The sequence below is a fragment of the Juglans microcarpa x Juglans regia genome, chromosome 1D, assembly GCF_004785595.1.
Source record: "Juglans microcarpa x Juglans regia isolate MS1-56 chromosome 1D, Jm3101_v1.0, whole genome shotgun sequence".
Taxonomy (NCBI): domain Eukaryota; kingdom Viridiplantae; phylum Streptophyta; class Magnoliopsida; order Fagales; family Juglandaceae; genus Juglans; species Juglans microcarpa x Juglans regia.
The window spans coordinates 19,329,539-19,357,288 of NC_054594.1; the positions used below are offsets into that span (position 1 = coordinate 19,329,539).

The 27,750-nt window shown below is 39.8% G+C and overlaps 2 protein-coding genes across 2 annotated transcripts in view; one reads left to right on the forward strand and one right to left on the reverse strand.

The window, feature by feature from the left end:
- LOC121265472 (serine/threonine-protein phosphatase 4 regulatory subunit 3-like) overlaps positions 1-24,030 on the reverse strand; it is a 34,910-nt gene extending 10,880 nt beyond the window's left edge. Inside the window, 9 exon segments of the mRNA XM_041169149.1 lie at positions 1,245-1,322; positions 1,423-1,522; positions 1,845-1,904; positions 4,088-4,167; positions 13,989-14,038; positions 14,150-14,234; positions 14,330-14,429; positions 14,581-14,661; positions 23,653-24,030. Coding sequence (XP_041025083.1) covers positions 1,245-1,322; positions 1,423-1,522; positions 1,845-1,904; positions 4,088-4,167; positions 13,989-14,038; positions 14,150-14,234; positions 14,330-14,429; positions 14,581-14,661; positions 23,653-23,697 — 679 coding nt within the window. The 5' untranslated portion in view covers positions 23,698-24,030.
- LOC121265559 lies at positions 15,196-16,586 on the forward strand. The gene is made up of 2 exons (XM_041169263.1): positions 15,196-16,506; positions 16,552-16,586. Exon 1 carries the CDS (start codon positions 15,704-15,706, stop codon positions 16,340-16,342), a length of 639 nt encoding a protein of 212 aa, XP_041025197.1. The 5' UTR covers positions 15,196-15,703; the 3' UTR covers positions 16,343-16,506; positions 16,552-16,586.
- Positions 24,031-27,750: the final 3,720 nt, after the last annotated feature.

Genomic DNA, 27,750 nt, shown 5'->3' on the forward strand with positions numbered 1-27,750 from the left:
CACCATAACCTATCAACTAAAAGGATTTCCCTAATGTTGCCATCTGAGCAAAGAAATGGAGCTCTCAAGGGAACCTTACCCCACCAAATATACTTCCATGGGAAATGAGAGCTTTCAAGGGCAGATAGCAAACACTCCCCTCTTGATGAGAGGCTTACTCCACCAAATATCTCTATAAATTGCATAGTGAAATAGGGCTTTGGCTTGCCGATTTGCCCGTTTTGGATAAATTTGCCCCAACTCCTTTTTGGGTTGAGATCTCCCCATTGGCCTTGCAATGGTAATTTCTTTAGAAACTAGCGAGCTGCCAAAAGATTAGCACACACAGCCCTAAACCATTTTCCATCTTTCCAATTAAAACAACATATCTTCTCTCAAGTTATCCATATGGTTCATAAACGTACAAAGGCTGACTAAGAATGCTCTCACCAGACACCATTTCAAAGCTGAAATTGCTCTCATTCTTTCAACAGTTTTTGCAACTTTGCAGCAGATATGCTCAGCTTTTAAGCAACTCAAACTTCCTTCTCCAATCCTTGATATGCCTCTGCTGGATTTGGTGGTTGACGTCACCCCACCTCTGGAAACTACTCAGCAACCTCTTGAGGCTTTTGAAATTCTGCATGTTGAAGCCCAATGTCATAGAGCGATGCTTTGCACATTCATCTGCAAGACTTTCATATCCCTATCCTTTTATTCCTTCAGGAATCACTAGAAAGCCTCCACGAATACTCCACCATAATTCACGAGGTAAGATATTGGCCATGAACATTGGAGCAACATTGGGCAAAAAATACTATAGATCTTACACAGGAGAACATCACAAATTCCACCTTCCTCTCCACCTGTGGCAAAGCTTCCATCTTAGCCAACAACCATGCTACACTAATTCTTCCGAAAGAAACTGACCTCACCACCACCTCACACACACACACACACAAAACTTAAGAAGTCTAATTTTCTCAATCCACGTACAATCCAAAGAGATCCATGAAGAGGAAGAAACAATACAGAAATGCAGGAAATTACTGATGCAAATTAACTCGGACCCAAATGAACGGAAACAGTCAAACATGGCAAGAGAGAGAGAGAGAGAGAGAGAGAGGATCCTAACGCGTGATGGGTGTATAAAAATACAATCAATTAAATAACAGTAACAACTAAACTACAAAGCTTAAATATTGATCATTTATACTAACGTGAAACAATACCATAAACTATTATAAACCAGCAATGAAACTTACACTCCAATGAACCAATAATCTCCATGATCAATTCGTCACCAAATATCTTCTCAAAGATCTGAGGACTATTGAGCAAAACTACAAATGACCAGACACAAGTCAGTCAGTACAGACAAAGGATATATGTTTAAATAGCACATAACAAGGACATAATGGTGGAATCAAAAGCATTACTTACTAATCCCTTTGACTATTTTGTATATCATGTGAAGCCCATCAATGTTTTCCAAGTCTTCACAGACTATAAACAGATCCATCAGCTTTCGGAAAAATTCTTGCTGTATCAAAAAAAAAATATTAAAAATGATCAAGAAGAAATTTGAAAAGTGCACCTTCTACAAACTAATAAAGGAAGATAATTTTCTAGATTAGGAAAATATGGTCAAAGTACAAGGCCTGAATGATGACATGCATAAAATATGGATTGTAATTAAAAGCTCGTTATGGAACTAAGATATGACATCAATGGAAATGAAAAGACTATAACTGACTTGCCTTTAACATGTACAGTTGATCAAGATGCTTAGTTAAAAATACACATTGGGACCAACTTAAATGGGCAAGATCACACTACCTACAAGAAGATGATACAACACTCACATCATTCAAAATTAGCTCTGTCAGCCGCATCTGATCAGCAATGCCACTCTCAACCACAGTCTGCAAAACAAAGATTGGTTAGTTTTATTCAATGCTTTCGTATCACTAAACTAGCACGCTCAGGCAATGCTCTTGTATATGTCCCGTATACTTGGGCTTTCTTATGATTAATCACATTTTGTTTAACGATAAAAATTAAAAAAAAAAAAAAGAGTTCTATTCAATGCTTCTACAAGTAGGTGGACAAGTAAGCATTTTTAAAGAAATATGCAAGCAAGAATTTTTTTTTTTTTTTTTTTTTATAAGTACATCAAACAAGAAATTGATGCTACAATGAAAAGAAAAGGATCCAGCAAAAATTCATTCTAAATACTTGTGCTACCAAACTATACATAAATAATTGTGCACATAACAACACAACCAAAGCACATTAACATTTCTAACATGTGTTGTGCAGAAGTATTAGACTAGATTTGACGTGTAAATTTTTTTATTAACAGTAAATATGAATTTTATTAATGAGGACTAGGCATAGCCCAAGTACACAGAATGTATACAAGAGCAACACTTAAGTGTGAGTGACTAGGGATACAAGGAAATCATGGATATTTAGACCATTGAAGTCTAATACAATTGACCAATGGAACAAGTGTTTAAAAATAAAACTCTAAGCTCAACCATGGACTGCTCGCGATCTTCAAAGCTTCTATCGTTGCTCTCCCTCCAAAGACACCACCATAGGCAAATGGAGAGACCATCTTCCATATGGCTGAGATTTGCAAGTCGCCACGCAAGCCCCTCCAACTTGCTAGAAAACCAACTGCCTTTCTTGGCATCACCCACGCTACCCCCCATCGTAACAAAGAATTCATTCCAAAAGGTCATGGCCACCTCACAATGGAGGAGTAAATGACCCACGGTCTCCCCATTCTTTTTGCACATGCAACACCACTCCACTATGATGATCCAGCGTTTTCGTAGGCTGTCTAATGTGAGGATCTTCCCCAAGCAAGCTGTCCATACAAAGAAAGCTGCTTTCAAAGTTGCCTTAGTCTTCTAAACACTCTTCCATGGGAATGAAATGGTGTTGTTCATTATAAGAGACTGATTGAATGAACAAATAGAAAACTTCCCTTTCTTCAACGGACTCCAAATGATCCTATCTGCCTCTCCCATCCTCACTCTAGTAGAATAAACAAGGTTGTAGAAGTTAGTGAATGCCTCAACTTCTCAATCTTGTGCAGCTCTAAAGAAAGTGACATTCCATTGAGGAACACCACCGGACAGTGCTAAAAGATCAGCAACTGAGGCTTCCTGCGACCTTGCAAGTCCATAAATTCCCGGAAAAGCTTCCTTGAAGGCATTATCACCACACCATAGGTCATGCCAAAACTTGATTCGAGATTCATTGCCCACCTCAAACCGAGTTTATCAAGAGAAAGTTTCCTATCATCTACTAATATGTTTCCAAAGCCCCACCCCAAACCCCACCAAATTTTGAATCAATGACGTGTAAAGTAATGTTAATAAAGAGAAGGTCAATAAAACCACAGTACCAACACAAAAAACCTACTTAAGGATAAAGTTGGTTTTGCTTAATTGAGTTGAGACTGAGCCTTTTAACTGGGAGAAAAAAGTTGCATACATAAAAAGATAAAGATGAGTCAGATCTCTGACAGTTGGCAGCCTAAACTTTGTGGCAGATGTAACAAAAAACATGCTACCTATACAGCCAAAGAGACTTGGGGCACCTCTTCAGAGCAGCCTTTTTTTCCTTCTTTTTCTGGGCTACCCCAGCAAATTTGGCCATGAGGGAATATGTCGATCCTTGGCTGCGGAATAGCAGTTTTCATATGCTATTCAAGCCACCCAATTACAAACTAAATAGAATGGAGAGCGTGTTACAGAAACAAATAAGTTTTCCTTGTTAAGCAACTTGCCTCATACAAGTAATCATTTTATTTTAAACTTAAAACTAGCTAATTAATATATAAGGAATAAGTAACCAGAAAATTAAGATTTAAAGAAAGGGGGGAGAGGGGGGGGGGGGGGGGGGGGGGGGGGGAGAGGGAGAGAGAGAGAGACCAAGACCAGAATTAAATGCCACCGATATCAAGATAAAGTCATATGCAAGCTAGCGAAGCTTACTCACATCATCCTCAATTGCCAAAAAAGAATAAGGAATGAGTATGAAACTTAAAACAGACAATAAAATAAGATAGAACTAGAGCATCTTTTTTAACCTTAAGTATTAAAGGAAGAGTGGATAGCTCAACTGCAGGCAACTTCCTCAGCTCACTATTAACACTGTGAAATGTCTCATCTGCATACATCACCAAAGAGAGCATAAGTAATAGTCCATGCCAAATAGAACCCTGCAAATGTAATCTAGAATAAGAAATATAAAAGAATGAATAGAAAATTCTAATGGATGGATCAGAGGATATTCCCCTAATCATTTGAACTTGTTCTCAATGAGAAAGACCCCTCGATCATAAAATGATTTATTTCCTCATCTTTGACATACATCTTATATTCCCTCCAGAAACTTGATTCTTTAATTATGCCACCTCTATGGTCAAAATTTCTCACCATGGATATAAGAAAGATTAATATACAATATTCTTTGCAATTCTTTTTATAAGTGATTTCAATTTAACTGCAGAGAAGTATACCTTTGCAAACTCAATTCGAACCATTAATTTATCTAGTTCCTATATTTATAAAAGCTATCAATTTCTGGAGCTGTGATCAATCCAAGAGAAGAAAAATGGGAAAGTATATTTTACAGGGTCCAAGATGGAGTCTGGCATTGTGGTTATCCAAGTGTTCATATTAGCTGTTGGTGTTTCCTACTGATGTTACAGATTTTTTTACCAAAAAAAGCTTTGCACCTTATTACAGATCAGAAACTTTTGGTGAAGTGGTTATGGCACAATGCATTACAGAATAATAAATCTCCTCAACATTACAGAATAGGTTAAAGGTTTTGCTTCCACAAATAAGAGATTGCTACTATATTATTGACCACTTCAGATTATTCATGTGTATCTCTTTCAGCTGCCTTCCAACTTCATTCTTCTTGAGCTCAGTTATACTTACAGACATTGCACACATCTCTAAATAAGATCAACTAACATATTCAAAACAACAAAAGTAAAAGGTTGGTCAACTTGTAAAATGTATAGAAAAATTCATGAAAAGTTGGCAAACATGAAAAATTCATGTTTCAAAGTACGCACACCAGAATACAACAGAGTGCTATAGATGCCCGTATATAGTGTGGCATAGCACTTTGCAAAAAGGGCATTTATGCCGACTTTTTCAGCTTTCTAACTAAACTAAGTTTTCTTTTATAAACACTTCCATAACCAGTTAATGGTTCAAATACGAGAAAAACCAGCAGGGCCTGCAACCAAGGATCAAGATCACTCTCCCTAGACATTTTCCCCAGTCCTAAGCTAACAGCTTCAACCAATAACTCTTGTGAAGGGTGGTATGCGAGACAAGTTGTCTTGAAGTTTCATCCGATACAGTGGTGAAGGCATTGGTCTTGGGGTATCACTCCCTTTAAGGTCCAAGGTTCAACACCTCATGGGTGCAAACAATCCTTTGGAGCCACAACCCCTGGTAAAGCCAGCAATTTAACCAGTTCCGTGTAGGGAAACTTCAGAGGGTGCAGTGCACGGGACCGGGATTTACTTTGCAGGGGTGGGTCCAAAGAGCCTTGCCTTGGAAAGGTTTCCCGACATTTAAAAAAAAAAAAAAAAAAAAAAAAAAAAAAAAAAAAAAAAAAACATTGGTCAAGGTGTGCTTGTCTGTCTTTGATAGAGGTTTGGGTGTCCAAAATTACTTTTCTTCAATAAGTCTCTTGGGAAAGTGGTTATTGTTTGCCGTTAACAGTAAAGATGGGTTACTCAAAACTGATCCTTATTGAAAATAAAGTTTTTGAGCTCTCTATGGAAGGAAGTTGATTGATGCGTATTGTAGTGCGAGGTAGAAAGGTGGTGAAAGAGTTGGTTTTGGAATGGCTGGTGCAGATGTTGGAAAAAAGGAGTGTGCTTGCTCAGCTGGAAAAAAGGAGTTTTACAAAGCTCCCCCTGTAAGCCGTTGTGCTTTCATTGCACAAAGATCTTCTAATGCTTATGGAAGATTCTTGATGTTAGTGGAATATAGAGGGCGTGGAAGAAGAAGCCTCGTCATCCCTGAATAAATTGAAAGGAGGGGCTGGGAAAAATGCGATGGAGCTACACGAGGTGCTTGACAGCGTGGGAACATCTGGGAAGAATTTATCGAAAGGGACTAGAACCACCCAACAGAAAGACTTGGAAAAAGGCCTAGTTAAATCGTACGCAGAGGCTGTCTTGACTCCATGCAATGGTTTTGCCATTGGAGGAGTGCACTGTAGGCCGGAGGAAGCACCAAGAAGACATGGGCAGTCGTTGAAGGGCAGGAAGGGCAATCTTGAAACATCATAGAGGCATGGTGTTTCCGTTGTAAAGGCGTGCCGGACACATTGGTCAGACACATTGCCAGCCGACAGCACTTACACAAGGGAGGGGGACGTTCTGCTCCTTGGGCATGGAGCAGATGACTTTAAATAGACTTAGAAGGGAGATAATCAACCTTTTGAGGAAACATATGAGGAAACATGGACTGCATCTCTTGAGAGAATTCTCACCTCTGATAATTTGAGGAAACGTGGTCTTATCATTATAGATTGGTGCTTTTTGTGCAAGAAAGACTTGGTGGATCATCTTCAGTTTTTTTTTTTTTTTTTTGGTGTCGGGGAATCTCTCCAAGGCAGGGCCCTTCGGACACACCCCTGCAAAATAAACCCCGGTCCCGTGCACCACACCCTCGGAAGTTTTCCTACACGGAACTGGTTAAATCGCCGGCTATTCATCAGGAGGTGTGGCCCCAAATGATTGTTTGCACCCATGAGGTGTTGAACCTTGGACTTTGAAGGAAGTGATACCCCAAGACCAAGGCCTTCACCACTTAGGCCAACCCCTTGGGGTTGTGGATCATCTTTTGTTACATTGCAAAGTGGCCCGGTGTTTATGGAAAGAGATCCTTAATCGGACTGGGGTCGCATGGGTTATGTCTGGAAGAGTTATAAATATTTTGAAGTGTCAGACAGGTATTAAGGGAAACGTCCACATTGTTGTTGTGTGGAGAATGATACCTCATGGTATTATATGGTGTTTGTGGATGGAGAGAAGCAAGAGATGATTTGAAGACATGGAGCGTTCTTTGGATGAGCTGAAGATAATTTTTTACAACACTTTACTCTCTTGGGCTTCGGCCATTGTTTGTAATGAGGACAATTGCCATGACTTGCTTGTATCTCTCACAAGTGCTTAGTTGTAATTAGGCATGTTCGATGTATACTCGTGTACTTGGGTTGTCTTTTACCATCAATAAAATTTTACTTTTACATATAAAAAAGGGAGATAATCGACTTGAGGGAGACGGTAAATAGCTTTATTCAGAGGATCAACCAAAGTTTTGGGCTAGCTCAGAAGCATCCATGGGTTGTTGATGGTGTAAGGGAGAAATAAGAACTTGTGGGGCTCATACCTCACGGGCCGTAAAAGGAAAGAGCCCAGCCCATAAGGCTTTGCCTGCAACCCAATATTGGCGAGCTAAAAACAGCCCAAGCCCAAGCCCATCTATCAACCCAGCCTCTAGAACCGACTAGCAACTATCGAACGAAGACAGCACAGACTGGGTCAACAGATATCGATGACTCGATGGACGACATCCTGACCACCATTGAGGTGGCGATGGGGCCAGCAATACTCAAGAAAGTCTCAGAGCTACAGAATGTAGCCAAAATCATGGGGACTGTTGGTGTGGTCCCACCTCTGTTTCGTTAGAGTGGGTCAACAGACGTGGGAGGTCCAGCGGTCAACATCACAGTCACCGCTGTGGAGGCGACGGCACCGGCAACACTTGAGGATGTTGTGTCTATCTCAGAGCTAGAATATCATACCGAATTCTATCTCGGCCCCACCTGTGTCTCCTCAAAGTGGGCCAAAACTTCCACTGGAGGTGGGCTCTGGCTCTGGCATGGTCTCCCATGCCACAGACCGCGAAATGATCACTACAGGGGCCAAATCTTCCAAGGGTGCTATGGTTTTGTACCACTTAGATGGGGATGTGAGGGAGTATTGGCAGGGGGGTCTTGTTCCAAGTTGTCCAGTCCTCTAGGCGGCAATGAAGAGTTCTGGGAGGCACCTAACCCATTGAACTCCGTCACCCAATTAAAACCCAGGCTTCGAAATGGGTTCTCCATAAAAATAAGTAGACCCAGTGCTGTGTTGGGATTGTATGTAATGGTTTTGAAGATCAATTTATTGCCTTACTTGCAACTATTGAGGCTAGACAAAGACAGGCTAGGGAGCTCAAACAACTTAACTGGACAGTTAACAATGCGGCAAGTGAAAGGAATTCGAACCGTGGGAGAGTGAAGGGAAGGGCAAAGGAAGTTGTACAATGAAGTCAAAAATCATTTCTTGGAATGTAAGGGGGCTAAATGAGAAGGAGAAGCGCCTCACAATCCAAAATCAACTACGAATGTGGCGAGGTGACATTATATGTTTACAAGAAATGAAATTGGAGTTTATCTCTTTAAGCATCATTAGGAGTTTATGGGCGTGTAATTAGGTGAGTTGCCATTATCTACCCTCCCATGGAGCATCGGGGGCCATTATAGTGATGTGGGATAAACAGGTGGCGGAAGAGGTGGAGGATGGCATGGGGGATTTCACAGTGGCTTGCTCGTTTAAAAATGTTAAAGGATGGCTTCTGGTGGGCCTTCACAGGTGTCTACAATCCTAATATAAAGCAAGCAAGAAGACCATTATGGGGTGAGTTGGTCGGGCCATGTAGATCTGGGATATGCCTTGGTATATTGGAGGTGATTTTAATGTCACTCGTTTCCCGAGTGAAAGATCGGGTGGTTCCAACTACAACTCAGTGTTGGTAGACTTTTCTAACTTCATTTCTAATCAACTTCATTTCTAATCCAGATCTATTAGATATCCCTCTTGCAGATGGTTCATTCACTTAGTTGAGCAACCGTGAAGAATCTTCTTGGTCGAGAATCGATAGATTCTTGGTTTCCTCGGATTGGGAAACACATTTTCCAAACCTCATTCAAAAGCATCTTCCCCGACAATGCTCAAACCACTTTCTCATCCTTCTTGATTGTGGAGGAATACACGGAGGTCCAAGGTTCTTCAAATTAGAGAACACAGGGCTGAAATCTAAGGGCTTTATCAACCGAGTTCGACAATGGAGGACTACCTATCAATTCCAAGGAACTCCAAGTTATATTCCGGCATGTAAATTGAAAGCACTTAAAAAAAAGTTTTGAAGAGTTAGAACAAATAGGTATTTGGAAATGTGGAAGGCCAGAAGAAACTACTCTTGGAGGAACTTAAGGGTATGGAGAACATACTAGAGGTACGGAAAATGTCAGAAGTGGAAAGGGCTCGCAAAACTAAAGTGTCTATAGAAAGAGGGGGATAAATGTACCAAGTTCTTCCATCGAGTGGCTAACTAACATAGGAGGAACAACGCCATTGATTCCCTGTTGGCAGATGGGGTGAATATCTCTAACCAAACTGAGATCAGGGATTATATTGTCAACTACTATGAGAATTTGCTTTTGGAACAATTTTCTTGGAAACTGAGATTAGACGGACTTACCTTTGATACTATCGACCCACTAGTAAAAGGATGGCTCGAGAAGCCTTTTGAGGAAATGGAGGTTCGGAAAGTGTTAAAAGGCATGGCAGGGGATAAATCTCCAGGTCCGGATGGCTTCACTATGGCGCTCTTTCAGTCTTGTTGGGAAATGATTAAGGGTGATAACAGGGGGTCTTTCAAGAATTCCATGAAAATGAAAGGTTCAAAAAAAGTCTTAATGCAACTTTCATTGCCCTCATTCCAAAAAAATCAGTGGTGGTTGAGGTTAAGGATTATCGCCCTATTAGCTTGGCGAGTGAGATGTATAAAATCATCTCAAAAGTCTTGGCGAACAAGTTAAGCATGGTGTGGGGAAAGTAATATCAATGCCCCAAAATGCCCTCATGAAGGGGAGGCAAATACTTGATGCGGTGCTTATTGCCAACAAATGTCTGGATAGTAGATTCAAGTCAGGAGAGTCGGGGCTTCTTTGCAAACTAGACATGGAGAATGCCTATGATCAAGTCAATTGGAGCTTCTTACTCTATATGCTCAAGAGATGTGATTTCGAGGTGAATTGGTGCTCATGGATTAAACATTGCATCTCTACGGTACGTTTCTCTATCTTGATTAACAGCATAACAAGCGGTTCTTTCAGAGCTCATCGGGATTGAGACAGGGGGATCCCTTATCTCCATCACTATTTGTTTTCGTAATGGAAGCATTGAGCAAAATGATCGATGGGGTGATGGTGGGTGGTTTTATATCCGGCTTTACAGTGGCGGAGGCAAATACTGGCTCACCCACTATTTCTCATCTCTTATTTGCCAATGATATCCTATTATTTTGTGAGGCCAGCCAAGATCATATGTGTTCATTAAGGGCTCTCCTTCTATGCTTCGAAGTCGTTTCCGGTTTGACGGTGAACATGGGCAAATCAGAGGTCATTCTGGTGGGGCATGTGCATAATGTGGATAGTATGGCTACTATTTTGGGATGTAAGATATTTCATCTTTGGGTGCTCATTACAAATCGATATCCATTTGGAATGATGTACTAGAAAAGATGGAGCGGAAACTTGCTAGTTGGAAACAGATGTACTGATCCAAAGGTGGCAGAGTTACACTTTTCAAAAGTGCCCTCTCCAACCTACCGACTTATTTCCTCTCTTTATTTCCGCTTCCATCAAAGGTGGCTCACCGCGTGAAGAAAATACAATGGGATTTTCTATGGGGAGGGATGAACGATGTGTTCATTTCATTTGTAAAAATAGGCCACCGTTGGTTCCCCAATTTCCAAAGGAAGTTTGGGTTTCCGCAATTTGCAGCTTTTTAATAAAACGTTGTTGGGCAAATGGCTATGGAGGTATCCCATAGAACATGGAGCTTTGTGGAGAACAGTTTTAGACTCAAAGTATGGTAGACATGGGGAGGTTGGTGCTCGACCGAGGTGAGTGGATCCTATAGGGTGGGGCTTTGGAAGCACATTCAATATGGATGGACTGAATTTTCGAGATTTACCCCGTTTTGAGGGGGGTGACGGGTCCTGAAACAAATTCTAGCATAACATATGGTGTGGTGACAGGGCACTTAAGGAAGCCTATCACAACTTCTTTGACCAATCTAATAGTACTCCCCAATGGAATAACATTTCTTAGAGCTGTCCATGATTGGGAAGTTGAATCAATTTCTAATTTTTAGGGTACGTTTAGATCTTCAACTCCTCCCAACTCATCTCAACTCATCATTACAACTTTCAAATCCCAAAATAATAATATTATTAAAAAATAATATTCTAACAATATTTTATCATCTCAACTCAACTCAATTCAACTCATTTCAACATCCAAACGCAGCTTTACAATCTAATATATTTTGTTCTTATGAGGGGGGAGGTGAAGACAAGCATTTGGCGATCCTCGGCGAAAGGAAAGTTCACAGTACGCTCTTTCTACCAATCCATCTCTAAGTGTAATGTAAATCCATTTCCGTGGAAGAGCATTTGGAAGACAAAAGCTCTCTTAAAGGCATCCTTTTTCGTATGGACAGCTTCTTTGGGCAAGATTCTCACTACCAACAACATAAGGAAACGGCGAATCATAGTCTTGGATTGGTGTTGTTTGTGTAAAAAGAGCGTAGAATCCGCCGATTATCTATTAATTCATTGTGAGATTGCCACGACTTTGAAGAATTGACTTTTTTGCAAGGGTGGGCGTAGCTTGTGTGATGCCAAGAAGGGTGATCGACCTCTTAGCTTCATGGAGAGGTCTCCAAGGCACTTCTCAGATTGTTGCAGTTTAGAAGATGGTTCGATCTGCCTATGGTGGTGTCTTTGGAGGGAGAGGAATGAGCGAAGCTTCAAAGATTGAGAACGATCATTGGATGAACTTAGAACCTTCTTTTTTAACACCTCGTTCCAATGGTCGATCGCAATAGATTTTAATGGCATGAACATCCATGAATTTCTTGTATCACTAGAACATCACTCCTAGGTGTTGCTCTTGTATATGACCCATGTACTTGAGCTTTTGCCTATTCCTACGATCAATAAAATCTTATTTATCGATCAAAAAAAATAATAATAGAGTATTTGGAGGTTGGTACTAGATACCAAATATGGCAGTTCATCATGGCGGGGGCATTCTAGCAATGTGAATGCTACAAGATTTCAAGTGGTTGGAACGAAATCTTCAACTTAACCAGGTTTCAGGTGGGAGATGGTGTTCACTCATTTTCGCAAGATGTATGGTGTGGAAATCAGTCTCTCAAGAAAACATTTTCAGAGTTATTTAGCATTGCTTGATAAATGGATGCATCCTTCTGAGTATTCTCATTAAAGGAATATCTTTCATCAAGGTGACACATAATTGAGGTGGATCTCTCCAGTTTGTTTTTTTTATCAGTTATATTTTAACAAGTTGAGAGGGTGGTCAAGACAAGCTTTGGGGGGGGGGGGGGGGGGGGGGGGAAGGGGCATTTGAAGTCAAATCGTTCCACAAGGCCATTTATCCACATGCTAGCTCTACTATTCCTTAGAAAAGTATTTGGAGGTATAGGGCCCCTAGTGAGTGGTTTTTTTGTTTGGTCAGCTGCCTTAGGGAAGATACTGTGGATAATTTAAGTGGCAAACAATGGTAGTGTATTTGGTGTTGTGTGTGTAGGAGAAAAGGAGACCATCCCTTGCTTCATTGTGTGCTAGCTAACATTTTGTTGAACCCTCTCAATAGTCTCTTTGGGGTAGATTGACAGGCCTCATCAAGTGGTGGATCTCGTAGCATGCTGGAAAGGACAGTTTGGTAGTCACCATAGTGAAGCTTTACAGAAACTGATTCCATGTTGCCTAATGTGATGTATTGGAGAAAAATGAAAATGTACATATCTTAGAAGATTTTGAGAACTCAGTGGTGGCTCTTAAGGCCTTTTTCTTCCAAAGCTTTTGTAATTGAATGGCTGCCCATAGATTGTTTCTATATTCCTGGTTTTCAGGATTTTCCCCCTTTTTCTCTTTTTTCCATTTGGGTGTATCTTGTGTATGTCATGTGTACTTGGCTAACAACCTTTTTGAGCGCCGCTTTGAGGATTACAAAAAGTCATTGTTGAATCTCAAGACATCCTTTCTTAACACCCTATTTCGTTGTACAGTAGTCCAAAATGATGTAGCCTTTTCTGTTTCCACCTTTTCTAGATTTCATACCTATGTTTCCTTTCTACAGTTAGGTAGATTACTTGTATACTTCCGAGGGGAAATAACTTTTTTCTAGTCTTAAAAAATCATTATCCTGCTTATAAAATAGGTATAAAATAAAAAAGGAATGTCGCTAGATTATCAAGCAAAGGTGATGCTCTTGTAAATATCTCGTGTACTTGGGCTTTTTCCTATTGATATTTTCAATGAAATTTTGTTTACCGATCAAATAAAAAAAGGAACTAATAAACTTCAAACAATAGACTCCATTCCAAGTTCAAGTAGAAATCAGACTTTTAACTCCCGTATGACTACACCGAGGATTCCGTTTTTAGTTTCAGCACCTTCAATAGTTTATATCTCATTGCAAAAGTTACCTAAAGTAAGCACCAAGTTTAGGGTCAATCGGCTGGCTGTCAGATGAAACATAGAGTACCCCTCCTACAGCGAAAAGCTACACTCTTACCCATCTAAAGAAAAAAAATCATTCCACAAGCTACCCTCAAAAAAACCATTCCACAAGCTACCCTCTCACAACTAGACAAACCCACTTCACTATAAAAACACGTATAAAAAATACTATAAAAACAAAACATAAGGTCACGGGAAAAGTAAGATGAGATAATCTAGAGCAAATGGAGAAGTTGTCATATAATAATTACCCTGTGAAACCCCAGATGCACCTAATGCCTTGTTCATGTAGAAATAACGGTAATAACCAGCTTCAGTATAGTCAAAATTCTGAATATTGAAAATACTTACTGTTAAGAGGATTGAAATGCAGATTCCTTTGCACGGTGCAAATATGGTCCCTAAATAAAACATGCATGATATTTGGTAGGCATCAAATGATGGCTGAAGCAGAAAGTTCTACATGAAAAACAAGGACAAAGTAATGAACAGAATAAATATATTGGTGTTACCATATGTAAGAACACCCTGTAGTCTCTTGAAAGCTTAGTGCTAATTCCGTAGAATATTCTGGATCTCTCCACGAGATAATCGTATCTGAAAATAATAAAGTCATATGATATCCCAACATTTAAGGCACTTGGCATAACACATTAGCAAAACTGAAAGAAAACAAAATCAATTCATGATACCTTCTTGCTTTCTGTAAATGTCATCTGAGCTAATACGATGTAAAAGTAATGTCTCATGGTCTTCTTCATCAATGACAAACAAACCTAGCTCTTCTGATTGCTGTGATATAACATGCATAAAATCAAAAAGCATGAAAGGTTTTGGGTAATCAGTCAGAGTTTTAAGTCATCTTAAGACAACTGTTTCGATTCTCAAATCTATTAATCTGTCAAGGTCATCCAACATCAAAGAGAGTAAAATGTGAACATACCTCCAAATAGTCAACAGTGACATGCCCAGTTCCTTGGTCATCCCATTTACCATCATCACTCAAACGGTAGACCTTAACACGCTGAAATTAAAAAACGATTAACAAAAAAGATAATGTGGTACACTTCTATCAGTCATCCAGTCAGTACAATAAATGTTGTTGTATGTTTATAAAGGACCAGACATCAACTCCAGGACAATATGCAAGCAGAAAAGCATTCCAAGAAATCTTTTATGATTAGGGTAATGTCATTCAAAGCAGAGGGGCACAACCCAAGTACATAGGACGTCGACAGAAAAGCATTCCCAGAAATTTTAAATTGGACAACAGCTAACACACCAAAATTATATATATAGTAATAAAAAGGAACCATAACACTGAAAGAAAAATGAACAAAGGACAATAATTAAGAACCCAAGTGCACATTTCACTACAATCAACTCATTCTAATAACAACTTGACTAAAAAATCCAAAAAGCATGCTTATGGAACAAAAATTAATTATTATGAATATTGAAAACTAGGAGGCATATAAAACATATACATCCCATATACTTGGGGGGATAAAGTTACTCCTGCTGTAAGCTTGTTTCTCTCTCCTAAATATTTTCTCTCCATACAAGCTTTTCATTTTTTTTTTTTTCTCTGTCTTCTTTTTTCCTTTGGTTTTTCCTGATGTTGGTGGTGATTCGTTAATGGCTTCTGCTAGTTGCGAAGATTAACGTATCATTGTAGCTTTGGGTTTTCGTTGTGGGTTGAAATAGATGGGGTGTTGTAATGAAGTTTTCATTGACCAGAAGATTTTCCAGTTCAGGAAGGAAAATGATAGGTGGTGGAAAATTATAGAAAGTAATCACCGTGGTGTGAAATTTATAGCTTTAGATTATGAAGCTATGGGGTGGCTGAGTTCTATGGTGAGGGAATGTGCAGTGTTTAGGGGTGCTCATGAGTTTTTGAGAACCCGTAGAAAAGGAGACACGATGCTAATGGTGCAGAAGGGACATAATCACAATGGAAGTTTCATTTCTCTTTCAGAGTTTGGTCGTGATAAGAGGAAAGGTTTGATTGTTGTGCCGGAAGGGAGGAAGGGGGGTTAGGGTGGAAAAATTTCGGTGATGCTTTAATGGAAATCTATGCATCCTTTGTTTCGGGGAAGAGAACCAGAGCTTTTCCTGGTGTCCAAACAGGTAACTGGAGGATGAACAAAGAAGATGGTGGTGTTGCTCCATCATCGAAGGCAGGAGGTGATAGATCGTACAGTGAGGTGCTAAAGGCAGTGCCTCAAGCCGTGTCAGACGTGTTCACCTCAGAGGCTGTACAGAGACATGAGGGAAATGGCAGTGGGCTGTTGGGGTTGAATGAGGAAATTATTCTGAGGATGCTGGTTGGCCTAGAGGAAAAAGTGGATTCAGTGTTAGAGGAAATCGGTTATTTGAAACGGTGCGTTAAGGGTAAGGCAGAGATGCAGTCTGTTCTGGGTCGGGTTATGGGCCAGAAGAATGGGCCGCATAACACAGGTTCGTGGGGCCCAGGTTTGGGCCGGGGCGCAGGTCAAACCAAGACATGGAGGGTCTTAAATCGGGCTCCCACCGAAATATCGGGACAAGGACCGAAACAGACTTCGGGGGAGCCGACACATAGTTTGTCGACACCACCACCGGCACAGAAAGTTTCACCGGCCTCCGTCGACCCCCTTGGTGTGTGCCAGTTGAGCTATTCCGATGGGATGGGTTGGAGGATGGTGAGATTGCGTTGGAGCTAGACGCGATGGAGACTTCGTGTGAGGTTGATCCGTCGCTGTCTCTTGAAGTGGGGTTGGGAAGTGGCCAGTTTGAGCCGTGTGTGGAGGTAGTAGCCCAAGAGGCCATGCCGGTGCAGGTTGTTTCGCCTGGTTTTGGATCTTCGAGTATGGAGGATCCGGTAGTGGTGGGGAGCTCGGAACTGGAAATGGACGTGTCTCATGGGCATAAGTCAGGGGAAGGTTTTTTCTCTGGAAATGAGGCTACTAGAAATGAACCTAGTTATTTTGGGGGGGGGGGGGGGGGGTTCGGAACTGTCTTTGCTTCCCAAGGACAGTGTAGGTGAGAAGGGGGCAGCTACTCCACTTTGTACACTTCCTCCTAGTAATCATGGGAGTTGCTCGTCTAATTGGATTTTTAAGAAGCTTCAAGACATTTTTGGGGTTTCTTTTGGAGGCTATGAAGAGCAATTTATGGCGCTGGTTGTGGCTATTGAAGCTAGCCGATCGAAATCCGCCACAAAAGAGGATAGGAAACTCAAACGTTTAACGTGTTCCATCAATTATGACGTTAAGGAAGGAAGTAGTGGAAGGGATAGACCGAAAGGGAGGGGCAAGTTAAGTTTTTTATGAAGCCCAAGATTTTATCTTGGAACATACGGGGACTCAATGATAGTAATAAACGTCTTTGTATCAAAATCTTATTGAGGATGTGGAAGGGTGATGTGGTATGTCTACAAGAAACAAAACTGAGTCTAATAGATAGAAATATTGTGCGTAGCTTATAGGGATGTTCGCATGTAGGTTGGTCTTATTTGGCCTCATTGGGAGCTTCAGGTGGTGTTTTATTAATGTGGGATAGAAGAGTGGTCGAGGTGATCGAGGAGTGTGTTGGCGAGTTCTCTGTTTCGACTTTATTCAAAAATGTGTGTGATGGATGGGAATGGGCTTTTATAGGGTGTTATGGTCCAAACAGGGATTGTGATAGGCGTAGGTTGTGGGAGGAATTGGCGGGTATATACTCATTATGGGATGTGCCGTGGTGTATGGGAGGTGATTTCAACATTACCCGTTTTCCTCGTGAACATGCAGGGCATCATCGGCATTCTAGGGCCATGGAGGGTTTTTCTGAGTTCATTTTTGATCTGGATCTTATGGACCTGCCCTTGGTGGGGGGTTGAATACATATGGTCTAACGGCTGGACTTGGTCGAAGTTGGATAGATTCCTGGTCTCTCCGCCATGGGAGGCTCACTATCCAGAAGTAAGTCAAAAAAGATTAGCTCGAGTCAGTTCAGACCATTTTCCCATTATCCTAGATTGTGGGGGCATACATAGGGATCGTCGGTACTTCAAGTTTGAGAACATGTGGCTAACAACGAATGGGTTTGTAGACACGGTGCGTGCCTGTTGGGTATCGTATCAGTTTAGTGGCACACCAAGCTTCATTCTAGCAGCCAAGCTCAAGGCTCTAAAACAAGATCTGAAAAAATGAAACTTGGAAGTTTTTGGTCACATAGACAATCAGAAGTCTTCTTTGTTGGAGGAATTGCAGGAGTTAGAGGGTAGAGAGTTATTGGGAGATGCATCGGAGGAGGTATTAGTGAGGAAGGGCACGGTGGTGGCAGAGTTGGAGAGGGTTTTATTGTCAGAGGAGATATCATGGCGTCAAAAATCCAGGGCTCTTTAGTTGAAAGAAGGAGATAGGTGTACAAAGTTCTTTCACAAAGTGGCTAACTCACATCGTTGAAATAATAATATTGAGTCGCTTCTTTCTGGTACACAGGTGTTATCCTCTCCTCCAGAATTAGAAAATCATATTGTACAATATTATGAGAATCTTCTCACCGAATCGGCAAATTGGAGGCCAAAGCTTGATGCTTTGTCTTTTGAAACAATTGATCCGCAATATGTGAGTGTTATGGAGAGACCGTTTGATGAAGAAGAGATTTTCAAAGTCATCACTGGTATGGCTAAAGATAAAGCGCCAGGACCGGATGGTTTCTCAATGGGTTTCTTCCAAACTTGTTGGGATGTTGTGAAAGGGGATGTTCTGCAGGTGTTCAGTGAATTCCATACTTATCAGAAGTTTGAAAAATCCCTCAATGCGAGCTTTAATGCCCTCATCCCCAAGAAACAAGGGGCTTCACTCATTGAGGATTTTCGTCCAATAAGTTTGGTTAGCAGTGTTTACAGGATTATTTCGAAGGTTCTTGCTAACCGGCTTAGTCCAGTGTTGGAAAATATTATATCCAAGCCACAGAATGCTTTTATTCGTGGGAGACATATTCTTGATTCGGTGCTCATAGCAAATGAGAGCTTAGATGCTAGATTGCAGGAGGGAAGTCCAAGTATTCTATGCAAGCTGGATATGGAGAAGACTTATGATCATGTGAATTGGGAATTCCTCTTGTACCTGCTTGAGAGGTGTGGCTTTGGAAATAGGTGGATTTCATGGATGAGGCATTGTATTTCAACTGCCAGATTCTCAGTTTTAGTTAATGGCACTCCTGCTGGTTTTTTTGATAGCTCGAGGGGTTTGCGACAGGGAGATCCGTTATCTACTCTCCTTTTTGTCATCGTTATGGAGGCATTGAGTAGGATGGTGCAGGTTACTGTTGATGGGGGTTTTTTATCCGATTTTAAGGTGGGAAATGGCTCTGGTGGCCCTTTTATTATCTCACATCTTCTTATTGCAGATGACACTCTGGTATTTTGTGAAGCGGATAGTAGTCAGGTCCAAACTCTAAGAGCATTGTTACTTTGCTTTGAAGCAGTGTCAGGGCTTAAGGTGAACCTTAGCAAATCTGAGATGGTACCGGTGGGTGAGGTTCATAATATAAGCAGGCTTGCCAGTCTTTTGGATTGAAGGGTGTCCTCTTTACCTATGAAATATTTGGGCATTCCGTTAGGAGCATCTTTCAAGAATAGAGCTATTTGGGATGGGGTGGTGGAGAAGATAGAGAAAAGGCTAGCGGGATGGAAAAGGGTGTATTCATCAAAAGGGGGGCGTCTTACTCTTATTAAGAGCACACTCTCTAACATACCCACATATTTCTTATCTCTTTTTCCTATGCCTGCAGGGGTGGCAAATAAGATTGAGAAAATGTTTAGGGCATTCTTATGGGGAGGTTTAGGGGAGTAGAAGAAATTCCACCTAGTTAGCTGGAAGACGATATGTGCCCCAATTGTGAATGGTGGGTTGGATGTTTGCAACTTGCGAACCTTTAATAAAGCACTATTGGGGAAATGGCTTTGGAGATATCATTGGGAGGGGGGAGCATTGTGGAAGGAAACGGTAGACGCGAGATATGGTGTTGCATGGGGTGGATGGGTTTCCAACGAAGTGAGGGGGGGTATGGAGTGGGGTTATGGAAGTATATAAGGAAGGGGTGGAAATGTTTTAAAAATCATATTCGCTTTTAAGCCGATGAGGGTAACTGAATCCTTTTTTGGCAAGATGTATGGTGTGGAGATCAGACTTTGGAAAGGGTTTTTCCGGCATTATGTCGTATTGCAGCTAATAGGGAGGTTTCAGTGGCTGATGTGCGGTTATTTTCTCATGGTTCGCATCAGTGGAATATTCTGTTTTATAGGGATTTTCATGATTGGGAACTAGACATGGTTACTGAATTTTTCAGCCTATTACATTCCTCGGGAACTGCTAGGGCTCAACATGATAGTTTGAAGTGGAGATCTAAGGTTCATAAGTTATGTACTGTTAAGGTGTATTATAACCTTTTGATCACACATGACCATACTCCATTCCCTTGGAAGAACATCTGGAGATCTCGGGTGCCTTCCAAAGTTGCTTTTTTTGTTTGGAACGCCGCCCTTGGGAAGATCTTGACCACCAACAATTTGAGGAAGAGAGGATGTGTGGTGATGAATTGGTGCTACATGTGCAAAAAGAATGGAGAATCGGTGGATCATCTCCTACTACATTGTGAGGTAACAAGGGTGTTGTGGGATGAGATCTTTCGGAGGGTTGATGTCGCTTGGGTAATGCCTTTGAGGGTGGTGGATTTGATGGGCTGTTGGAGGAATTTGCAGGGTGATCATCAAGTGGCAGCAGTATGGAAGATGATTCCGCTGTGTATCATGTGGTGTACTTGGATGGAAAGGAATGCACGCTGTTTTGAAGACAAGGAACGTACAGTGGTGGAGCTGAAGATTTTCTTTTTAAATACTTTATTGCTTTGGTTTTCTGCTATTGTCTTAGTTGGGGATAATATTCATGACTTCTTGTCTTTAGTTCATCGCTCTTAGAATGTATTTTGGTGATCTGCGGTATACTTCCTGTGTACATGGCTTAGGCCTTTTTCATTAATAAAATTTATCTCTTACTTATCAAAAAAAAAAAATATACTTGGGGGAAAAAAGAGGCATATAAAACATTTTTATAGCTATCCCATGTGATTAAATGCCTAAATGTGAAAAAAGAAAAAAGTAAGAAAGCAATGAAAGAATCTGAAGCTATTAAAAACCAAACCAACATTAGAAGCAACTTAGTGCCTCTCATAATCAAAACAAGCTGACATCAGAGTAATGCATACATATATTAAATTGCCTAAAATCTACACAAATAACAGACATGGCAGCTTATACAGTGACACATTCATCCCATATTCTGGTCCTCTATTCCAATTCGGGATGTCCCAAAGTCACTGCCCCCCTTTCCATGTGCTTTATTTAAGTTCAAATCACAGGGTAGTTTTGAAAATTTATACCATTTCATTCGACAGACAATGCATTAAATGAAGTCCCCCCAAAAAAGGAGTTTTCCAAACAATATCAAAATAGGAGTATATGTAGCCCACCAGCAATGGCCAAATGGAGAAGGGATGGAGCATTCTACAAAGCAGGGCATACAACTCGGCTGCCATGTGATCTTGTAAGCATAAATACCATTTCCAATATTTTTAGCTAAAAATTATTCAAAAAATGTTAAGCACATGAAACTCAAAAGAGAATCTCAGCATCTGCACACAAATTGAAACCCGACTATAAAGAGCCCTAGCTGAACTACATGAATTCAAAAGAAAATCACAAAACCCTCACTGCACATCATAAACAAAGTTCCTGCTCCAGTAAAGATCTTTCTATAGTGTTAAGAACTTATATCTCCCCAAGTGGGTGGCCCATAAACACTCCCCTAATGAGGGAGAACCATAATATCAAGGTGCAGTAGAATATCCTGAGCATTATAAAAACTCACATGTACATACATTGAAGTGGGGATAATATAGAAATATATAAAGAATATACATTTAAAGAATGAACATATTATAGTTTGAAAAGTATATGTACTAGATAGTGTGTCCTAACTAATTATGGATAGGGTAGGGATGATACAAATGGCACCGTATGTCATTGATATAATGCAATCATGAAAAAATCAAGTTACTCCAGAGTAGGGGTGAGTGGACGGGCTAGGTGCGGTTCATAATAAAAAGAGTCCTAAATATTGTAGATAGGGTAGGGACAATGCAGATGGCACCGTATGTCATTGCTATAAAGCGGTTGTGAAAAAATGCATGCTACTCAAGAGTAGGGACACTTGAGTATGTCCTCCCTCCCTCCCTCCCTCCCTCCCAGGTGCAGTTAATAATAAAAAGTGTTCTAACTATTGTAGATAGGGTAGGGCCGATATAGACGGCACCGTATGTCGATGCTATAAAGCGGTTGTGAAAAATGCATGCTACTCAAGTGACACTTGAGTAGGTCCTCCCTCCCTCCCTCCCTCCGCCCACCCGGGTGCAGTTCATAATAGAAAGTGTCCTAACTGCTGTAGATAGGGGAGGGACGATACAAATGGCAACGTTTGTCATTGCTATAAAGCGGTTGTGAAAAATGCATGTTACTCAATAGTAGGGACAATTGAGTAGGTCCTCCCTCCGCCCACTCGGGTGCAATTCATAATAAAAAGTGTCCTAACTATTGTAGATAGGGTATAGACGATATAGATGGCACCATATGTCATTGCCATAAAGTGGTTGTGAAAAATGCACATTACTCAAGAGTAGGGACACCGTAAGCCTCCCTCCCTCCCTCTTTCTCTCTCTTTCATTGGATTTCATAGTTTAATGTCATAGTTGTTTCAATAAAAGGAAATTTTTATCCAAAGATCTCTACTCCTTAAAAATGGAAGTAGCCAGGTGGAATTGCTCATTTTGGCTCGCCCGGGCAAGTGTGCTGGACACTTGACCCACCCATTCAATGGATATGGACATGCAGGTACAGAAGCAGGGTCATATGGCCACTCATCCCAAACAGGGGGCACAGCCGCACAAAGGGCAGCTACTACTCCAAAGCATTAAATGTCTACGGTTAGGTGTTTCATAATACTATAATATTAATTGAGTAAAATATTTAGTCATATAGCATGATGAGCTGAGCATTGCAGAAATTTCCATAGAGCAAAGAAAGTAACTTATAGACACTAGAAAGACAAAAATATGATGAAATCAGCAAAGTAACTTACGTGCCAACATAGCAACAAACACTATCCAAAAGCTGAAAAACTCCCAAATTAAATCCTTTTTTTTTTTTCAGAACCCGTAGCCTTCTCTAGATCAAGCCCAAAATGGCTTTATAAATTTGAATCAAGCTCAAATAAGCTAGTACCAAATGCATTAGAAATTTCTCAAAAGCATAAACTCTAAAGTTACCATATATTTCCTAACTTCAAGCTCAAATAGTCCAACACAAGGCTACTATTAACTATGCTACAGCACTCATTCATTTACAACCATGTGGATCAAACTTGAGCTCCAACCAACTAATGAAACAATATATATTTAATATTAAAATGTGATCCTTAATCCCATTCGACTGCAAAAGGAGCTGATATCGAATCCAATCCCTTCAATTCATTGTTGTAGCTTTGTCAAACACTTCAATGAACAATTACCTTGAAACATTTCCCCACAAAGGCCACGACAGGATCAGGCTTTTTGGCATAGTGCACCTTTATAACAGATTACGGACTAAAAATGTTTGGTACTCCTAAACGAACCAGTAAACAGATTTTTCGAAACATAAAGAGACAATAGTTAGCACGCTAAACCCTAATAATTGCATAAAAAAACCTAAATCGAACCCAACCGAGTTATCATCATTTGCACTCAATCAATAAAATTCACCCGACCTCATCACGATAAAAGTAAACAAAATTGCACAATTACACCCAAATTTATAAATTAAAGACTAGGAGATACCAGCACGATGCTCTCAAATTCAAAACGACTACTTAAAAAAGAAGAAAAAATCTGTGCCAAGTTCAGTTTTAGGGCAAAGTAATGAGCCATCGATTACACTGAAGCAAAGACTCACCTGCATTGAATTGGCATTGGCCTGTGACTTCTCAGGAGCGCCCATGCCTGCTACTGTATCAGCTATTCAAATTAGAAGACAGAATTAGAGAGATTGAATCGTCCGAATCGGAACCGGAACGGCAACGGATATGCTTCAAGGACAATAAATTAGGGTTTTTTTAGGAGAGAAGGGATAGAAAGTGTATGAAGAAGATTAAAGTTTCTTTTATAATTTGGAGGGGATCAATGAAAAACCCTAACCGCCATTAACGAAGCGGTGTGAATCTCCAGATTCCCTCTCCCTCTCTCTCTCTCTCTTTCTCTATCTCTCCCCTCTCTTTTTCCTTTTATTCTTTTCCGTTCAAGTGCCTGCCCCCGAACTTCGATGACAGAAAGGAAAGGAGACTCGAGAGAAAACCATTACGCATGTTAGAGAGTGTTGAATCTCGGGAATGGCCTTGGCTTTTGTGAGAAGTTACGAGGAGAGCCATCGAGCCTTGAGAGTCCGCGCATATCATCGAGCTTTCTTTTTGGCGATCCAATCACGAGGGAGTGAGTGCGCGGGCTCCGAAGGTGGGTCCCACCCGTTGCCTGAAAGACGCACACGGATTCCCCTGATTGGTCTTTTAAATAAGAGCATATTAATTAAAAGATAAATCCATTAAATATAAAATAGCATCACAGTAGATTAATTAAATTTTAAATAATTAGAATTTAGTTGCAATCACTTCTAAAATTATTTTTAAATTTAAAAATAACTATTTATATTTCAAATATATTTTATATTAATTATTTTTTTTTATTTTAAATAACAAATGAAAAAATATAATTAGAATATGATTATTAATTAATATATAATATTATGAATAGTAAAATATGATAAAATAAAATAAATTCATAATTAAAAAAATTAAAATATTTTTAAAATTATTAATTACTTGTTACTATATAATGAATAAATTAATAATTTAATGTAAAGATTTGATATGAATAAGTAAAGTCAAATTTATTTTATATTATTTTATTATCAAATAATGAAAAAATAATTATTTTAATGTGAAAACTTATTTAAATAGAATAACTAAAAGTTAAATTTATCTTATATTCATCAAAAATTTACTTTAATTTTAGTTAATTCAAAAGTGTTCTAATATCAAGTATCATGTATCTCTATTCGGTTCCAGTCCATGACGGACCCTAAAACAACAGTCCAATCAGGACCGCAGGCATGCCGTAACACCAAAAATGCTCGTGACGCTAACAAAAGTAACGGTTGTCATCTTGATACCAAAGTGAAACGTGGCTACCTACCATTGGCGACGTAGATGTGTGGGTTTTTTTTTTTTTTTTTTTAATCAAGCTTGCATTCCAAATATAAAAAAATAAAAATACAATAAGGTTTAGAGAGGGTCATTCCCACTATCAAAATACAAAATACTAGTTGAAATATTAGCTATTGGTATGCTACCAAAAGCAGAGCTAGTAGCTGCCCATTACACTACTGAGTGCGCAAATTGATTTTGAGATCGATCAATTTTTTTAAAACTCCAATCTCTATGAGCTTCCATTGTTTTTGCAATATCTCCTGTGATGGGGGTGATTTGCCAATCTGTTATTACTCCCTGAGTCGAGGATATCACCAGCTGCGCATCTCCTTCTAGTAAAATTGATGGCGAGTTAAGATGCTCAGCCATTTTTATGGCTAATTTTGCTGCTAAAGCTTCTGCAATCACTAGGACCATGGTATTGATTTCCTCTGTCCAGATCTTGATAGCTCTACCTTCTGAGTTTCTACAAACTAAATCTAATCAAAGGTAGGATTTTGCCATTTTATATCTTCCTTTTTCAGTGATTTTTCTTTCCAAGCATGCAAATTTTCCTATTAAGAGTGATTTAGTTGCTCCTTTGCTATGTGAAGGGAAAAACTGACTTTGTTGTGGACTATATCATTCCTTAGATGCCAGATAAAATCCAAAATCAGAGTTGCAAAGAGTTGGAAAGGACGTGCTTCCTGAAAATTTAGGCCTAATTTTGACGTTGGATTTATAATGAAAAGTAGCCAATCTTTCATTGAAGTTGTAGCCAAAGATGAGAGATTTAGTGGCCAAGTACTTTGACTCCAGAGTAATCTTGTGACTGGACAGTCGATAAAGAGGTGGAGTAAAGTTTCTTCTTGTTCTTCACATAAAGGACAGCTGAGGCATGATAAATTTGGAATGAAGCTTTTAATTTGATTTTTTGTTAGCAAAATATCCCAAACAATTTTCCAGAGGAGAAGTTTGTGACAATCATGGATTTTTAGCTTCCAAATTTTTTCTATTGGAAAACTAGAAAGATTTTCCTGAAAAGTGCTACCAAGCTTTGCAGCCCGATGATAAGTTGTTTTTACAGAAAATTTCCATTTTGATTTTTGGTCCAGATCATTCTATCCAACATAGCCCTCATTCCAAAAATTGCAAATACATGCTCTCCCCAAAATTTTCGGCCAATCAGTTTAACAAATGTCATATACAAAACCATTACGAAAATTTTGACAAACCGCCAGAACAAGACCCTCCCAAAATTTATATCTCCCCTTCAAACAGCTTTTGTCCTGGGCCGAAACATCGAAGAAAATTTCATTATTGTCCATGAGATATTCCATCATCTAAAGAGATCAAAGAGGAAAAAATGTCAAATGGAGATCAAGCTAGATATGGAAAAAGCTTTTGATTTTATTGAATGGGATTTTCTTTTTGAAATTATGAAAGTGTTAGGTTATAACAGAGTATGGATAAATTTGATCAAAGGGTGCATAACAACAGCCTCTTTTTCCATCATCATCAATGGTTCCCCAAGAGGTTTCTTTAAATCACAAAGAGGACAAAGACAAGGTGATCCCATCTCACCTTTCCTTTTTATTCTATGCACGGAGGTGCTATCATGATTAATCGCAAGATCGGAGGCTGCTAGGCAAATAGAAGGTGTTAAAATAAGTCAGAACTCCCCTTCAATCTCTCACCTTTTTTTGCAGACGATTTAATTATCTTTCGGCAAGCAAAGGAGAGAACAGCTCATGCCATCAGTGAAAATTTGGAAAAATACCAAGCCTGGTCAGGATAAAAAATCAACCGAGGCAAATCCTCAATCTTTTTTACCAGAAATACAAGCCAAGCAGCAAAAAGGGTAATCCAGGCCATGATGCATTTTAAAGAATCAACAGCCAAAATGAAATACTTGGAAATCCCGACTACCTTTGAAAGATCCAAAAAAGAAGAATACAAAGGGCTGTTGGAAAGAACTAATAACAAGCTTGAAGGATGGAGATCCAAATTGTTGTCACAAGCAGGTAGAACAATGCTAATCAGATCAGTAGCAAGCTCAATTCCCACGTACCAAATGTCAACACATTTGTTCCCAAAATCAGTTTGCAAGTCTATAAACACTAGCTTCAAAAAATTTTGGTGGGGAGCAAAATAGGATCAGAAGCACAAGCTATGTCTAAAATCTTGGAAATCTATATGCCAACCAAAAAAAGGAGGTTTGGGCCTTCGACTTATGGAAGATATAAATATAGCTCTACTAGCAAAAAGGGGATGGGAAATGAGTCATACAATTTCCAGCATGTGGCACAAACTACTATCAAAAAAATATCTGCAATCAAGCTCATTTTGGCAAGTAAAGGCGAAAGCAGTAGACTCAAGCCTCTGGAAAGGTATACTAAGGACAAGATCCCTACTTCAAAAAGGTATGTGCTTCCAAATATCCAATGGTTCATCAGTTAAAGCCTGGTTAGATCCTTGAATACCAACCCTTGAAACTTTCAAGCCAAAGCAACTGAACCACAGCATTGATCTATCGCCTTTGCTCAAAGTCTCTGGCCTGCTTATCCAAGCTTCAGGTTTCTTTACATGGAATTTTCAAAAATTGCACACTCTCTTCCAGCATGATAGCATAATGGAAATCCGGTTTTATTGCAGAAAGGAGGGAATCCTCAGGTCCATTCGAGACATCCTTGCTTTCGATGTTATTTTTCTTTTTTTTTTCTTTTTTTGGGATAATGGTATATTTACGATTGTTTGGTATTACTTTTTTAAGTATTTATAAATATTTTATAACTTACTCAATAATGCAATTG